Genomic DNA, 16,151 nt, shown 5'->3' on the forward strand with positions numbered 1-16,151 from the left:
ACTCGTGCACTAGTTCTCTTTGTTTTTTTTTATTTTTTTTCTGTTTGTCGTGAGTTTGATTTATTTTAACTAAGAGTTTATTCAAGTTTATTTTTAGACATTTCTAACTCATTTAGCACAATCCTCCCACTACAATCCCATAGTAGCTCGCATTCACCTATCTGCCACTAATCAAGGCACACAGGTATATTTATATACCCTCCGTAACAAACCAGTGGTTGTGCACACAGTAGGGGCCTTGTAACCCTCTCTTTGAGGGTTTCTCCTGTCTTTAAATTTATAACTGGGCAAGGGAATCCAGGACAGAGACGGAGAACCTAGCGCCGCATCCCTCCACAGCAGGGCCCTGTCCTCACCAGCAATTCAGGTCGAAAATCCGGAGCTGGACAGTATCCAGTACAGTATGATGTGGCTTCATCCTGATGAAGGACCCCCAGTGGACCTTGCCTGTATCCCGGGGAAAGGAAAAGATTGTTCTGTGGCTATAAAGAAAATGAAAGAAAGGGAATACAATAAGCGCTAGCACTAAACAATACCCTGTATGTGTAAATGTGATATACAATATTGTGTAAATAATAAAAAAAATATGATAAGTGCCCGAAGAAATGTCTCTGATAGAAACAAAGTTCTGCAGCCTAACCCTGGGTTCTCCCAGAAACCCAATTCAGAACATAGTTGGCGCAGGTTCTCCTGGGCGCAGGGTGATGTTCCAGAAGATATGTGGAAATAAGATCAAAGAATATATTGTAATATGTTCAAGAAAAAACACAGCTTGTTGATACTCCTATAGAGTTTAGACTCACACTTTGGTCATCTTGAGTTGAAAATGCAGAATGATATGTTGACTCAGCCAGGTCCTCTGATAAGTCAGGATCTGCATATTTAGAGTGTCTTCAGAAATAGCATATACAGGCAAGTGCCTGTTGTCAACCGCTTGCCTTGCGAATTTGGCACTTTATCCCGTCCTACGCCGCGAGATTCCAGCTGCCAGACTAATGGCCCATCGGATTAACACAGCGGGGGTCCCTCCGTTTTAATGGAACTCACGCTGTGTGAATCCTACCGGGTTCTACCTGTCAGTAAGGGTGAGGTCCCAGTGCGTTCTGTCGCACGTGCGCCTGGCCGGGGGGGTGGGGGGGGGGGGAGGGGGCGGCGGCGCGTGTACAGCACTGCATCACGATCTGCAGTCCTGGGCGAGAACGAGCGTTTGCGATGGGAGGGGGCATGGCGGTGGGTTTGCAGGGCCGTGGCCATGACCTCACGCGGCTGGTTCACCCTCATTGGCTGAACCGCCAGCGGGGACGTGGTCACACCTCCGTCGCAAACTGTGAGTTTAAATTCCCCTGCCTGACTGAAAACCTGTCGCGCACCGCTGGGGAAAGGTGCGCGACATTGTAGTAACTGGGACCGGCCTTAGTCGGGGGGCGGAGCTTTAATAGGCGATAGCTGGGCTTTTATTTTAATAATACAGTATTGTAGCAAATGCTTTCCGGGGCTGAACGCATTGATTTCAGGACCGGGGACAACCTGCTTCCCGAGATACAGGCCCCGTTATGGGGTGCGGGTATCCCAGTGGCCATGGTTAAACTCTCCCGCATCACGGCCCCATAATGGGGCCTGTAACTCGGGAAGCAGAGGGTCCCCGGACCTAAAATCAATGCAGTTCAGCTCCGAAGACCCCCTGCTACAATAATGTTATTAAAATAAAATAAAAGCACCACGATGGCCTGTTAGAGGCGCGCAGGTAGAGTGACTGATTCAGCCTCTCTCTTACTGCGCGTCTCTTACAGACAGGTGGAACCCAGTAGGATTCACACCGTGTGAGTCCCATTCAAACGCAGGGCCCCCGATGAGTTAATCCAATGGGCCATTAAAGCCTGCTATGAACCACCTTGTGAGTGACTGCGAGATGGTCACGGATTTTCCTTGTCAAGTGGTCGACAACCGGCAGTTGCATCTGTATTGTTGATCATTTTCCTCTGTGAGTAACTATTCTTTGGGAGTTTCTCCCTGAATAGAGCGCCCTTGCATGAATGGATTAATGAAGCTGGATTGTGAGGCTTAACATTCTAAACAAGGGGTATTTAAATGATTACAGAAGATTAAAAAAAAGAGAGTTAAAAAAAGGAATAAAAATGTTAAATCAACTGGGAGTCACTAGTGGGTGGATAAATGTGTTTGTGTCAGTAATCAGACTGAGTCTCTGCACTGCTTGACACACAGTGTGTCTCAGCTGGTGTGAGTGCAGCTCTTCTCTGATTTATGACGTCACAGTCTGGATCCCACTCCAGCCCTTCTGCTCACAAAAAAATTAACCCTACATGTTTCGTGACTGTCCACGGGTCACTTCATCAGGGCATAAGCCGAGACACGCTGTGTGTCAAGAAGTGCAGAGTCTCAGTCGGAGCCTCTCCCCCTGCCGCATGCTCTGAACACAAGCACAGTTACGATCACTGGCTTATCCTCCCACAAGAGACCCCCAATTAGTGTAACTCTCTATTCAGTTTTTTAACTAATGTTTGTTATCTTTGTTCTGTAATCATTAAATACCCATTTAGTATGTAAAGCCTCACAATCCAGCTTCATTATTCCACTGGAACATTATCTACTGGAACATTATTCTGCGTCCAGGAGAACCTACGCCAAATATATAAAGAAAATGATGTAGATTGTGTGTATTTTTGGGGAGGAAACACAGTCAGGCCATTTTCCAATCCGCTTTAAAACCCTCAGTCCCGATTTGATCCTTGGCTTTCTTTTGGGTTTAGGATAGCCTCCTGTTTATCCCAACCAAGCATGGTTGAATTTCCTTACTGCAGTGGTTTTTAACTCCAGTCCTCAAGCTCCCCCCAACAGGTCAGGTTTTCATGATATCCCTGCTTCAGTACACGTGGCTTAATCAGTGGCTCAGTCTTTGACCTGATGAAAAGTCCATATGGGACCTGAGACGTTGTCTTTCCACTGTTCTTGGCTGCCACATTAAATGGAGAATTGTATTATGAACTTGTGAGCAGAGCTCTACTTTGTATCTCTGTCGTAGAGGACAGAGGTCCCCAACTCCAGGCCTCAAGGACCACTAACAGTGCAGGTTTAAAGGATACCCCTGCTTAAGCACAGGTGACTCAATCATTTTGACTGAACCACCAGTCCTCAAGCAGGGGTATCCTTAAAACCTGCACTGTTAGTGCTCCTTGAGGCCTGGAGTTGGGGACCTCTGGTAGAGGAGACCTGTACTTTGAAGAAATTGTTTGTCTATGTTGTGTTGGCTGCACAAGCAGGATTCTCCACGCCTGAAACTGTTTCCCCGCACTTTTGAAACTGTCTTCGACTGAGTCAACTGTGCTGAAGCAGGGATATCCTTAAAACCTGACCTGTTAGGGTCTTACTCCTGTTGAGTGACTATTGCACAACCCTACCACCATTTCTGTGAAGTACTTCTTCACATTTCTCCTTAGTCTGCAATAATACAAAGGAAAAAAAACAGAAATTAGTTTCACAAGAGAAAAATCCTGTACGTGTGGACACCAGGATTGCCACCACTACGGATTTGACCCGGAGACTACGAGTTTTGGCCACGTATCTGCAGGCAACGGGTTCACCTTGTAAATATCCGGTGGCGGCGGCGGCGGCGGCATCTCCGGCACTCTCCTCCTGCAACTCCTGTCAATATGGCTGCGCAGCATCAGATGGCTATGACAACGGGAATGCTACGTGACGTGTGGCGCCCAACGTCATGACACGGTGTGACGTTATGTAGCATTCCGTTGTCATGGCAACGAGGCGCTATTTCACACAGCGCAGCCATATTGACAGGAGTTGCAGGGGGAGTTCCAAGGAGACGGTGTCGCTGAAGGTAAGCGCTAAATTTACAAATGTTATCTCCAGGTTAGCCTTCAGTAGAAAGTGGCAACCCTGGTGGCCACGTCATCTGATGAAAGGTCCGGTCTGGACCTGAAACATTATACTCTCCACTGTTCGCAAAATCAATGGAATTTTATTTTAAAAGTTTTTGTAATTAGAGTTCTACATCATTTGGGGTGAAATCTTATCTAAATACCCGTAGGCCGTGATTATACAGAAAGACGCGCGCCTGAAAAACATTTTTTTTAAAAACCAATAGCAGCGCTTATACCTGTTGCGGTGTGTGCGCCGCGTGGAACTGCAGGGCAGATGTCTCCTGGCGCGAACTTCAGATTTGTTCTTGGCTGGCGACGTCGCATCACGTGAGCGGTTCCAGCCAATGACGGCGAACCGCTCACGTCCATGCCTTCCTGTCTCCGCTTTGCAGTTTCCCTGGTATAATCAAGGTGCCGCTCGGCGGCAGCGTGAGGGTGACGGTATCGGATCGCGCTGCCGCTCAGCGGCATCTGGTATAATCGAGCCCTATGCCTGATATCTTCCCGCTTCAGAGAATGGCGTCTTGTTCTAGCAATTCTCTCTGAAATGTTTTCCTCCAGTACTTTGTTGGAATGGATCCTATTCGTGTATTAGAGGCAGGCAAATCCTGTGTGCGCGTCAGGAGCAGGAAGTGTTTCCTGTGTGCGCGTCAGGAGCAGGAAGTGTTTCCTGAGTGAGCGTGTCAGGAGCAGGAAGTGTTTCCTGAGTGAGCGTGTCAGGAACAGGAAGTGAATGCAATGTGCACTTCAGGAGCAGGAAGTGTTTCCCGCATGCGCGCGTCGGGAACTGGAAGTCAATCAATCCCATGTGCACATCAAGAGCAGGAAATGAATCTTGTGTGTGCAACAAGAGCAAGAAGTTGACCCTACGCATAGAATGAGAGTTGGATACCATGTGCGAGTCAGGAAAAGTGGACCCAGTGCCCACATAAGGACAGTAAGTGGGTTAGTAAGTGGATCCCATGCATACATCAGGGGTGGGAAGTAAGAGGAAGTATGGAAAAGTTCCTTTTATACGGCTCTGGTAGTGAAGGAGTTAAACACTCCAACTCGTTAGGCCCGATTCCATATTGCCTCGGGCTACAATAGAAAATTGGTTTCCCCCTTTGCTACCCCAATACTTCACACCCTTGCCTGCTACCCTATCTTTAATTGTGCCTCTAGGCTTCAACGAAGATGTTGAAGTGGAAGAGCCTTAGGAGAAATCCATATATGAAGTAATTATGTACTAATTCATAGTCAGTGATTATGTATGGTTGATACTCTAAACATGAGTATTTAAATTCCCCTCCGTGGAGGTGGTTTGCCCTGCCTCCAGGAAGAAAAAATAATCTCTATCTGAAGACAGCACCACTTACACTGGTAAGGGATGTGTGGACCCCCTCGCACTGCTGGTGTCGATTTCAGCTCGGCCTTCGATTTCCGTTTTGAACGCTATGCAAGCCGGGAGTTGTAGTCCAGAAGTGCCGTTCAGAAAGCTGTGGTGAATAGACGTTTCCTCGTGAAAACTACAACACCCGAGATGCCTTGCGCCGACTGATGCAGTTTGACCTCCGGGTTCAGTTACATGCATGTTGCCCACAGTGCTGCGCGGCGGACATGTTTGTTGTGGGCAACAGCTGAAAAATATCGTGAATATAAGGGAGTGTACACATGATTTCACAGAGCCTTCGCCTGCCGTTCGCACGTTAGGGAAATATATAGCCCTCCGCTAGCTGTGTTAAAGGGTAATTTTATTGTTCTGTGCACAAATTGATTGTTAAAGGGACACTGGAACAATGTTCTGTAACAATACAGGTGAGACAGGATACTCTCTGCTATTCTATAATATTAAGGGGGCACAGGAGAGATACTCTGCTGAATAGGCTACGCAGGCGTGACGCTCTATAGCATTGACAGGGCATAGGCGTGAACCTCTGTAACATTGACAGAACACAGACGTGACACGCTGTAACATTGACAGGACACAGGTGTGACACTGTAACAGTGACGGGACACAGGTATTATGCTCTGTAACCTTGACGGGACACAGGCACGATGCTCTGCAGCAACACAAGACAGCACCCAGCTCTGGCCTGCGTAAAATAATTTTAATGTCTCCAGCACCCGCTTCCTCACCTGGAGATCTGACACGTAAACATATGTGACCTCACGGTAGGTTACACGGAACACACATTATATGGAGGACATGATATGTCAGCAGAGGGGAATGGGGGAAGGAGGTCTCCTTTGCCCCTTTCCACCCCACAACTTCCAATGGAGAAAAATACATCATAACATTTGAAAATACAAAATAATGGGCATTTAATGTGAACCGCCAAGTCATATGGGGCAGGGAGAGGGTCATGGTACCCCAAATCTGTATGTCATCAGGGTCAATATTCATATAACCGCTCCATGTAACTCTTCCTATCGCGCCATATAACTGCTCCCTATAACTTCTATAGCTCCATGAACCACTCCCTGTAACTTCTATTGCTCTATATAAACACTCCCTATAACTCCTATTACTCCAAATAACCACGTTCTATAACTCCTATTGCCCTTTTGTGTCTCAGATCTCTTCCTGATCAATGCTCTATAAATTAAAAGCAAAATTTAGATACAAAGTCGTTATTCTGTAGCAACTCGTGCTGAAATATACCTGAGACAGTATGACTATGCATTCATCTCGGTTGCACCATTTTCAGGTATGTCTGCTTGCATTTAGATGAGGGATTGATGGAGCAAGTGGGAGGCATTAGGACGGAGTTAGATTTCCATATCGGCGCAGGTCTATGTATTAAGGAATGTGCGGCTTGTGTTACTTTACGGTAACAGTTTTAAGCGTTGGTTTTCTCCATCACCTTTAAGGAGGTGTCTGTTGCTTTTTAGTGCAGAATACTAGAGCACCATGTGTCAAATTCTAAGAGTAGAAATACTCTTCATAAATGTCACGTTTCCAACAGAAACAAATGCTAATTTCTTTGCACTAATGCGTCAGCGCACAGCACTTTCTTGATACATAGATCTCTCTGTTTCTTGTTCTGATCAAACAGATCCTTTGTTGCCTAAATCCTCTTTTCTCTGATTTTCCTACTCCATATTCCGCTTCGCTCTCGCTTGCTGAGCTATGCTCCCTGAGTCTTTATAGCTCAGTCTCTCTCTCTCACTCCCACCATCTCTTTCCTGCCTATCTCTGTTTCTTTCACCTTTATTTGTGTGTCTACACAAGCTCTGTTGGAAGCTATTGTCCTTAACACATCTGTTATCTGCATTTCAGTTCCTTCCAATCATGTGCTTGTCTCCCCCTCTCTCTCTGTCCCCGGTATTCCTCCCTCAATCACCTGTAGTTCTGTCACTCTATACATATTACCTGCAGTTCTATCCCTCTCTGTTTCCATGTCACCTGTGCCTCTCTCTGTGTCCCTGGTATCGTGTTCCTGTCACCTGTAGTTCTTTCCCTCTCACTCGCTCTCTGTCACCTGTAGTTTTGTCCTCCTCTCTCTGTGCTATTTCTTGTATAAGTGTGACACTCTATATCTGTGTGTATCGGCCTCTGTGTGTTGTGTCCCTCCCTCCACATGGTTGCCGATGTCCCCAGCACAGAGCTGTGTGTGTCACAGTAGGCTTGTCGCTTTCCATCCAGCATCCCCTCGCTCCACGCCTTCCCCGAACACGTGTCCCTTGCACAGCGCTTTGTAAGTGTCCCCTGGGTTCGTGGTCCGTTCCGTGTACCCCTGCATGTGACACTCTCAGTCCTTCACCAGCTTGTACACGTGGTGCTGGGCTCCATGTTCACTCGTGGACACCTCAAACACGAAGGCGATACACAGCAATGTGTCCTGAGTGTCCCTGTTAGTGACAACCTGAAGGGGCGGGGCACGGAGAAAGAGAGGGGTTGAAGAGGGAGGGAAAGGAACGGGCAGCGGGGAACATATAGGGAAAGGGGGAGAGAGAAGAGAAAGTAGACAGTCAATGTGCAGCTCTAGGTACTTTTGTAAGCATCTTGTGTGTCAGTATGATGTTGTGTCACACACCTGTAGTATACTGAAGTTCTCCAGCACACCATTCATTGCGTACTTCACAGGCAGGTGTGTCAAGTGTGTGCATTTGTAGTTGTCCGTCTGCCTGTAGCTGTGTGTCAGTGTGTGGCTGTGTCACTAACCTGCAGTATGGTGAAGTTCTCCAACACACTGTTCATCATGTACTTCTCGGGGAGGTGTTTCAATTTGTGGATGAAGTTGATCATATATTCACACATAGGGGACCTGTGAATCCGATACACAAAACGCCCGTTCTCCAGACGAGCATATTCTGTCTGCGAAGGTTGGTACAGAGAGTTACAGGGTATAACACCTCCCACCGTCCTGTAATACCCCTTCCATTGTGCTGTATAACCCCTCAGACGGCACCAATAACCCCCTAGTGCACCAAAAACTGCTCGCTATAACTGTTCCCTGTAACTCCTCATATTGTGCCATATAACTGCTCAATAAAAGTCCTATTGCTCCATGTAACCGCTCTCTATAACTCCTATTGCTCAATATACCTGCTCCCCCCTAACGGTGTACAAGTGCTCCCCATAACTGATCTATTAATATTATATACCCCCTATTTTTAACTAATTTTATAACTATTCTATAATTTGATAGTAATTCTCACTAATTCATTCTACAACTTCATATTACCCCTACCTCCAACCTCCTCTATATTCCCATATATCGGGTTCCTTTAACTCATCACGTATCTCCATATAGCCACAACCTATAACTCATTCTATAACCACTCCCTATAACCCCATATACCCAAGCCTCTTCCTATAATTAACCTTATAAAATCCATATAACTGTTCCTATAACTCTTCCTTTCTCTATGTAATTGCTCCCTATAATTCCTCCTATTGCCTCATATAACTAGTCCTTATACCTAATTTCATTGCTCCATATAACCGCTTCCTATAACTCCTCCTATTGCCCCATATACCCTGCTTCCTAGAACTGCTCCATGTAACCGCTTCCTAGAACTCCTCCTATTGCTCTATATAACCGCTCTCACCTCCACCTTCTCCACCACTTGCTTCCCGAAGGAGCAGACCTTGGTGGACACAGAGATGGTCAGACTGTCCCCGCTGCTATACTGGGAGCTCACCCCATAGAAGGTGCCCGGTCCATCCTGTATGGGGCTGTTCAGATCCGCCTTGGGGAGAGAGGAAGGGAAAGAAAGAAGGCCGTTGGGGGAGCGGGGGGGGGGGGGGGGGAGGGGGGGAAGTGGAGTGTTATTGAAGGTCACCTATAACCCCCATCTTCCCACATCTCTCCCACTCCCTTCTACCAGGAAGAAAGTGCTCTGCAGCCACCATCCCTCGATCTTTCTCTTTACTCAGTCAGAATCTCTACACAGCCCACACCCTCTCTCTCCCATCCTTGCCCCCCTCCACCCCCCCCCCCCCGTCTCTCAATGTCTACCCCCATCTCACTCTTCAACCTCTTCTCACCCAGAATTTGACCAGGAAGAATGCACTCTGTGGTCCCCTCTCGTACAGCTCCTTGAGTCCCCCCTTCCTCTCTGGGAACTTATCATAGATTTGCCGGATATCGACCGCTTCGAGCAGGGGGTCTGAGTGAGAGGGGTGAGTCTGACCGATGTGCACAAAGAGGTGTTTGCTGTACTGTGAGGGGAGAAAGAGAGGTAAGAGGGGAAGGGAGAAAGATAGGGGGAAGGGAAACGGAAGGGGGTGGAAAGGGAAGGAGATGAGGACAAGCGGGAAGGAGCGGTGGGAGAGGAATGGAGTGAGTATGACCGATGAGCAAAATGATATTTGCTGTACTGTGCGGTGAGAGGGGGAGGTAAAGTTGAGATAGAAAGAAGGAGAGATCTGAAAGGGGAAGTAAGAGAGGACAGAGGAAGAGAGAAGAAAAAGGATTGGAGGGGGGGTGGGGGAAATGGAGGTGGGAAGAGAAGTCTCACCCTAATGGGGGAAGAGAAGGAAGATATGTGGGGAGAGGGAGGGAGGGAGTTTTACCGTGTCGAGGGAAGGAGGAGTGAAAGGGTCTCACCGTGTCAGGGTCCCTCTGTACCTCCATAAACGCAGAGTATTCGAGTAGCCGCAGGCGAGAGGAAGCGATGGTGCGATCCTGCCAGACGGGCACCGCAGAGGCAGAGGGGGGGAGCGGGGAGAGCTGTTCGTAACCTGGGAGGCAGAAAGGAGAGAGTAGCCATGAGTTTTAGGCTAATGAAATGCTTCATTTAAGAGGTGAGTTTTACGACTTGTCTTAAAGGCGGGGAGAGAAGATACTTGGCGTATACAGAGTGTGAAGGAGTTCCACAGGTGAGGGGCAGTGAGGGAGAAAGGTTTAAGGTGAGAGAGCAGTAGAGGTGAAAGGGGTGGAGAGGAGACATGCTACAATTATACCAGCTCCGGTTTGGCGTACGCGTGATCTTGTGACGTCATCATAGCGATGCGTCCGAGCGGCATGTGAACTGCAGGCAGGCGGCAGGGAGGCGTGGCCGTGAGCGTTTCGCCCTCATTGGCTGAACCGTTCACGTGACGCGACCGTCGCCTGCTGGAAATAAAATCCCAGGTCTGTTCTCCTGTCTGCTGCCCTGCAGTTTGTGCCTGCGTGCGTGCCGCGCACGGTATGTAAACATACGTTGCATCGTTGCAATTTGTTTTTGAGCCGCACAGCGGCGGGCAGCACTGCGCGGGCTGCAGTTGCTGGTATAATCACGGCCTTATTGGTAGAGCGCAGGAGACGAGCGAGGGCATAACGAAGACCGCAGCTGATGTAGCAGCGATGTAGTATGGTCGTGTAGTGTCTCAGTGATGTAGTATTGAGGTAGCATGGTGTAGAAGTGTCTCAGTGACGTAGTAGTGATGCAGTATGGTGTAGTAGTGTACCGGGGCAGCACTCACTTGCTAGCGGGGGCTGTATCTGGGGCTGGATGGGGTAAGCAGGTTGTGCAAACGGTTTTATACTGAAACACAAAAGAGATTAGTAAATCAGCGTAGTACTCGACAACACCACGCTTTGCTGTACTAGGTGGCTCACTGCCACACCACGCTCTGCTACTCCGGGCAGCTGCCTTCTACACCAAGCTCTCCTACTCCACGCTGTTCTCTGCTATGGCACACTACCACTCCATGCTCCGCTACACTGTGCGGCTCCCTGCCACACCATGCTCTGCTACTGCATGCAGTACATTACCACACCTCACTCTGCTACTCCGCTTTGCTCCTTCCTAAATAGCACCCTACTACTGTACTCTGCACAGCTCCGTGTCAAACTGTGCCCAGCTACTCTGCGCAGCACCCTGATTTAGGCCTCGTTCAGGGTGAAAGCGAGCGTGCTGGCACTAGAGCGCCGTGACGTCAGGCACTCATGTTGCTTGGACGATGCCTGGCCTGCTAGTTGCGCGCGTAGCGGGGCGTGCCCGTGACGTCATGTGAGCGGTTCGCCCTCATTAGCTGAACCGCGCACGTGACCAGGGCAAGCGCAACAAAGACAACATTTTTTGTCTCTGCACCCATTGCGCCTCCCCACGCTCACGTACAGTAGGGACGCTACAATTGAGTTTAATTGTTTTGATCGCGCGCTTGTGCTCTCATCCTGGACGAGGCCTTAGGCCAAGGGCATGGTCAGCACCTAAGGGCATGGTCAGCGCTTAGGCGCTGACCCGTGCTGAGGCGCGCGCAAGCTTACCAGTGAGCACCTGCAGCCGCAATGAGAGCGGCTTTAGCAGGGGCTCGCGCACGCTTGCGGAAGCGTGTGTCTTAACAAATTTTTAGTTTCGGCGCTCATGGGAGCGCAGGGCCGGTCACGTGAGCGGTTCGCCCAATGAGGGCGAACCAGCTCCGTGACGTCACTGGCCCGCCCTCCGACACGCCCACGGACGGCGCATGCTCTAAGGCCAGGGAAAGCACCCGCTTTCCCTCAGCCTCAGCGCGCCTCCGCACGGCTGCAGTCTCTATGGACTCAGCCTTATTCTGCACCCCACTTCTCCCTCTACTACTCCTGGGCCTCCCCTCACTTCATCCTACGTTGCTCCTCCATCTGCTGTTCCTGCGTATCATTCTCGCTCCTTTTGCAGTTCCTGCAACCCCTTTCGCTCTTCCCTCTGCACCACTATTCCTGCGCGGTTTACTTACTCCTGAGATGGCCCCGCTTGTCCTGGGAGAGCACCGCCCCAGAACTATAGAGAGAGAGAGAGACAAAGATAATGTGTTAATGAGACCATCCTCTGCGGTCTAATATTATGACAGCGCTCCCCCTGCAAACTGTGGGGGAATGGAACGGTCCAATTGCTGAGGGGAGGGACAAGAGTCATGGTAACAGCCTGGGCCAATCAGAGTGTACTGGTTTTGAAAGTGAAGGGGATGGATAGGAGCCATGGTAACAGGCTAGGCTAATTACAGAGCTCTATTTCTGACAGTGGAGGGAAGGAACAGCAAAAATACTGTGGCAACAGCCTTGGCCAGTCAGAATGCCCTATTATTTTAAACCTGTGGGACGTTTAATGTGTTCATAGCAACAGCCTAAACCAATCAGAATACTACATTTTTTAAATCTGAGGGGAGGGACACGTTTCATAGCAACAGGCTGAGCCAATCTGAGAGCTCTATTTCTTAAAGCTATGGAGAGGAACAGGATTAGTGTATCCATGATAATAGCCTCAGACAATCAGGGGGGGAGGGGGGCTTACCCGGGAGGCAGAGGGAAAGACGGCCTGAGGGGGGGGAGCAGCGCTGAGCTTGTTCTGCAGAACGCTGGCGGAGACGATTTGTGCGGAGGACAAGGAGGCCATACTCTGTAGAGCTTTATCCTTAGAGAGCTGATCCTGAGGGGGGCAGAACAGTGTGAGGGGTTGGGGGGTGGAGGGAGCGGAGAAAGAAAGAGACAGGGAGAGAGAAAGAGGGGGTAGAAGGTGAGAGGAAGAGATAGGGGGACGAGGGGGAGAATAAGGGAAAGAGACATTGAGAGGGTGGTGTGTGTGTGTGTCTCACTTACCAGGTTCATTGCCTGTAAAAGAGAAGAAGAGAGATGTTTTGGTCACTGAGCTCTCTGATACACCTCCCCCTCCCCCTCCCGAATTGACACACAGAAAGAAGACATGCATGAGCCTTAGTACAAGGAGAGCAGCTCTGAGCCCCACACACACATCTAGTGTATACTGTATACAGATGTGGCAGTCATTAGTACACCTGTTAACGCACATAATAATGCGTTAAATAACACGTTTTATCTCCTTAACCATGGTTTTCAATAGCACCACTACGACGTGCAATAACGGCTGCTACATTTGTATACATCTCTACATAGATATACATACACACGTGTATATAGATATATACACATACACACAAACATACATACACAAACATTGGCTGGATATATTTGCTCATTGGTGCATTTGTTGTTGGGAGCTTTGAGATGATGTGCGACAGCTTTGGTGCAACAAACCTATCTAGCCGATTGTGGTAGTGAGGTGTCAGAAGGTAGATCAAAATGTCACTTGTACGACTCCTTTTTTACCCCATCATATAAGAATTTAAAAAAAAAAATGGCTAAACATTATTGTGAAAATTGTATGGGACAGATGTTCCATTTGGGATTTCGTGTTTTTTACAATGTAGTTTTTGTTAAAAATGATGTTTAAACCTCCCCCCAAAACTAAAATAAAGAAATAACTGCTGTTGAACGCAAACTGATGTAGAATTTGCTGCTGGTATGTGCAGCCTCTTCCCCATGCCCCGCAGAGCGCAGAGCGCTTCTCCTGTGAGCAGAGCAGTGGCACATCCTGGGGGAACATTTTCCTCTTCTCGGGAGTGATTGGCAGCACCGTCAAGAAAAGGAAAGTCCTGCCCCAAGATACATAGCAGTGATAAGTGCTTTTAAGTAGCCATTATAGCAGGTTGCTGCACTGTTATCACTGCTTTGTGAATCTCACAGTCGGCAGTATCACGCTATAAAGGCAGTTATCTCACTTAAAAGCACTTATCACTGCTTTGTGCATAGCACCCAGAAAACCCACTTATCACTGCTTAGTGCATAGCACCCAGAAAACCCACTTATCACTGCTTAGTGCATAGCACCCAGAAAACCCACTTATCACTGCTTTGTGCATAGCACCCAGAAAACCCACTTATCACTGCTTAGTGCATAGCACCCAGAAAACCCACTTAACACTGCTTAGTGCATTGCACCCAGAAAACCCACTTATCACTGCTTAGTGCATAGCACCCAGAAAACCCACTTATCACTGCTTAGTGCATAGCACCCAGAAAACCCACTTATCACTGCTTAGTGCATAGCACCCAGAAAACCCACTTATCACTGCTTAGTGCATAGCACCCAGAAAACCCACTTATCACTGCTTAGTGCATAGCACCCAGAAAACCCACTTATCACTGCTTAGTGCATGACCCCCATAGTGTGACTGCTCTCTGCAGATAGAAAGGGGGGAAGGCATGTAGAGCTCTGCTCCCTCCAGCCTCCGGGGATCAGTGTAGCTTGGGTCAGGTGCAAAGCCCCATCCCCATGGCTTCCCTTGTCCTCCTCGTAGCCACCGATCTAACGCCTCCCTCCCCGGACACAAGGGAGAGGTGAGGGGAACTCGTACCAAGAGACTGACGCCTCCCCCCTCCCGAATACCATATTTGTGCAGGCTGAACTATATATGTGTGTGAGGAGCAGGCTGTCACTGCCACTACGTGTGTGTGTGTGTAGGAGGCTCAACTTTGTGTGTGAGGGTTAGGCTGGCACTGCCACTGTGTATGAGTGCAGGGGTGTGAGGGTGAGGCTTCGCTGTGTATGTGTGTGAGGAGGAGGCTCTGCTGTGTGTGTGTGGGGGGGGGGGACGCTTCGCTGTGTGTGTGTGAGAAGGAGGCTCCGCTGTGTGTGTGAGGGGGAGGTTCCACTGTGTGCATGTGTGTGGGTGAGGCTCCTCTGTGTGTGTGAAGGGGAGGCTCTGCTATGTGTGTGTGTGTGTGTGTGGGGGAGGGGGGAGGCTCTGCTGTGTGTGTGTCAGGGGGAGGCTCCGCTGTGTGTGTGTGTGAGAGATTTTTAAATCATTTATGGTATGATCTAGTAGTGAGAAATGATGTCCCACAGGTGAGCAGTATCTTCCTTCTTCGTGCTGTAGTATAGAGCGTCTGTGCATATTCATTCTGCCTTGAAGTTTTTGTCTGGTTTCCCCAATGTAGCATCCTTGGTCACATTTGTTGCACTGAATCATATACACCACATTCCTGGATGTGCAGCAGTATGATCCCTTAACATTGAATGTTCCATGGTTGTGACTGACTGTCGGATCTTGGCATATATGTTTGCAGAGTTTGCAACGTGAGTTGTTGCACGGTTTTGTGCCATTATCAGTTATCATTATCACGAAAAAGGAAGATACTGCTCACTATTGGGACATCATTTCTCACTAATAGATCATTCCATAAATGATTTAAAAATCAAAATCCTCAATGGAATGTTTAAATGCACCCAAGAACAGAAAACATTTCAACTGAGAATGATAAGACTCTTTGACACCAAAACAAGAGGACTTAATGCGGAGGGTTTCTCACACACTATCACAATGGTTTGTAATTATCCTGCCTGCCTCTCTGCCAATGTTCTTATCCACACCCCCCAGCATCCCCTTCCCCCTCCATGCTGTTCCTTGTAAAATAACCGTTTTATTACCCTTCCAATGTCTTCAAAAACCACTTACTCACCCTACCTTATCTACAGTACATCTGTTTCCCCCCCTGCTCTACTAACCTCTGTTTTAGCCATAGATTCCTTTGTTAATCAGTATTACAGACCTGAGGAAGAGAGGAGAACTCTCGAAAGCTTGTCCTATGACATAAATTGTTAGTCCAAATAAAAAAGGTATCACCTAATACTGAAGAACTAATTTATTCTGCACTTTCGCAACTGGACAAAACAACAAGAAGCTATTTCCATTATATATATATATATATATAGTGGTTGACAAATCACCAAAAAATCTACTCGCCACACAAAAAAATCTACTCGCCACCTAGTACCAAACGTGTGCTGCTTGGGCCAATATTTACTCATACACAACTACTCACTCACACTCTCTCTCTCACTCTCTGGGCTCAGGGCTCACTCAGAAGAAGAGACAGCAGCAGAGAAAAACAAAAGCGTCAGGTGTGAGCAGGAGAGCGCCCCGTACCTTCAGCTTGGACTGAATCTCACGAGACCTGCGTCTAGCAAGAACCTGCAGGTGGCTAGAGACCTACAGAGAGAGTGAGAAAGG

At 48.4% G+C, this 16,151-nt stretch overlaps 2 protein-coding genes across 11 annotated transcripts in view; both read right to left on the reverse strand.

Annotated features, from left to right (window-relative positions):
* The window catches only part of SMPD2 (sphingomyelin phosphodiesterase 2), an 18,596-nt gene extending 12,745 nt beyond the window's left edge, over positions 1 to 5,851 (reverse strand). Inside the window, exons 1-2 of one of the 3 annotated variants that reach the window (XM_075614068.1) lie at positions 5,255 to 5,851; positions 357 to 482 (exon numbers count right to left, since the gene is read on the reverse strand). In XM_075614068.1, the coding sequence (XP_075470183.1) occupies positions 357 to 482; positions 5,255 to 5,469 (341 nt within the window). In that variant the 5' untranslated portion in view covers positions 5,470 to 5,851. The other 2 variants (XM_075614071.1, XM_075614070.1) reach the window with 2 other exon arrangements.
* A 116-nt stretch (positions 5,852 to 5,967) lies between these two features.
* Positions 5,968 to 16,151, reverse strand: part of TEAD3 (TEA domain transcription factor 3) — a 70,054-nt gene continuing 59,870 nt past the window's right edge. For 5 of the 8 annotated variants that reach the window (XM_075614075.1, XM_075614072.1, XM_075614079.1 and 2 more), the window contains 10 exons: positions 16,068 to 16,130; positions 12,884 to 12,895; positions 12,579 to 12,713; positions 12,025 to 12,068; positions 10,792 to 10,853; positions 9,935 to 10,068; positions 9,373 to 9,546; positions 8,934 to 9,074; positions 8,044 to 8,196; positions 5,968 to 7,744 (listed from right to left, as the gene is read on the reverse strand). In XM_075614075.1, the coding sequence (XP_075470190.1) occupies positions 7,631 to 7,744; positions 8,044 to 8,196; positions 8,934 to 9,074; positions 9,373 to 9,546; positions 9,935 to 10,068; positions 10,792 to 10,853; positions 12,025 to 12,068; positions 12,579 to 12,713; positions 12,884 to 12,895; positions 16,068 to 16,130 (1,032 nt within the window). In that variant the 3' untranslated portion in view covers positions 5,968 to 7,630. The remainder of the gene's footprint in view (positions 7,745 to 8,043; positions 8,197 to 8,933; positions 9,075 to 9,372; positions 9,547 to 9,934; positions 10,069 to 10,791; positions 10,854 to 12,024; positions 12,069 to 12,578; positions 12,714 to 12,883; positions 12,896 to 16,067; positions 16,131 to 16,151) is intronic. The other 3 variants (XM_075614074.1, XM_075614077.1, XM_075614076.1) reach the window with 1 other exon arrangement.

This window comes from Ascaphus truei, chromosome 9 (assembly GCF_040206685.1).
Source record: "Ascaphus truei isolate aAscTru1 chromosome 9, aAscTru1.hap1, whole genome shotgun sequence".
In the NCBI taxonomy this organism is placed as follows: Eukaryota; Metazoa; Chordata; class Amphibia; order Anura; family Ascaphidae; genus Ascaphus; species Ascaphus truei.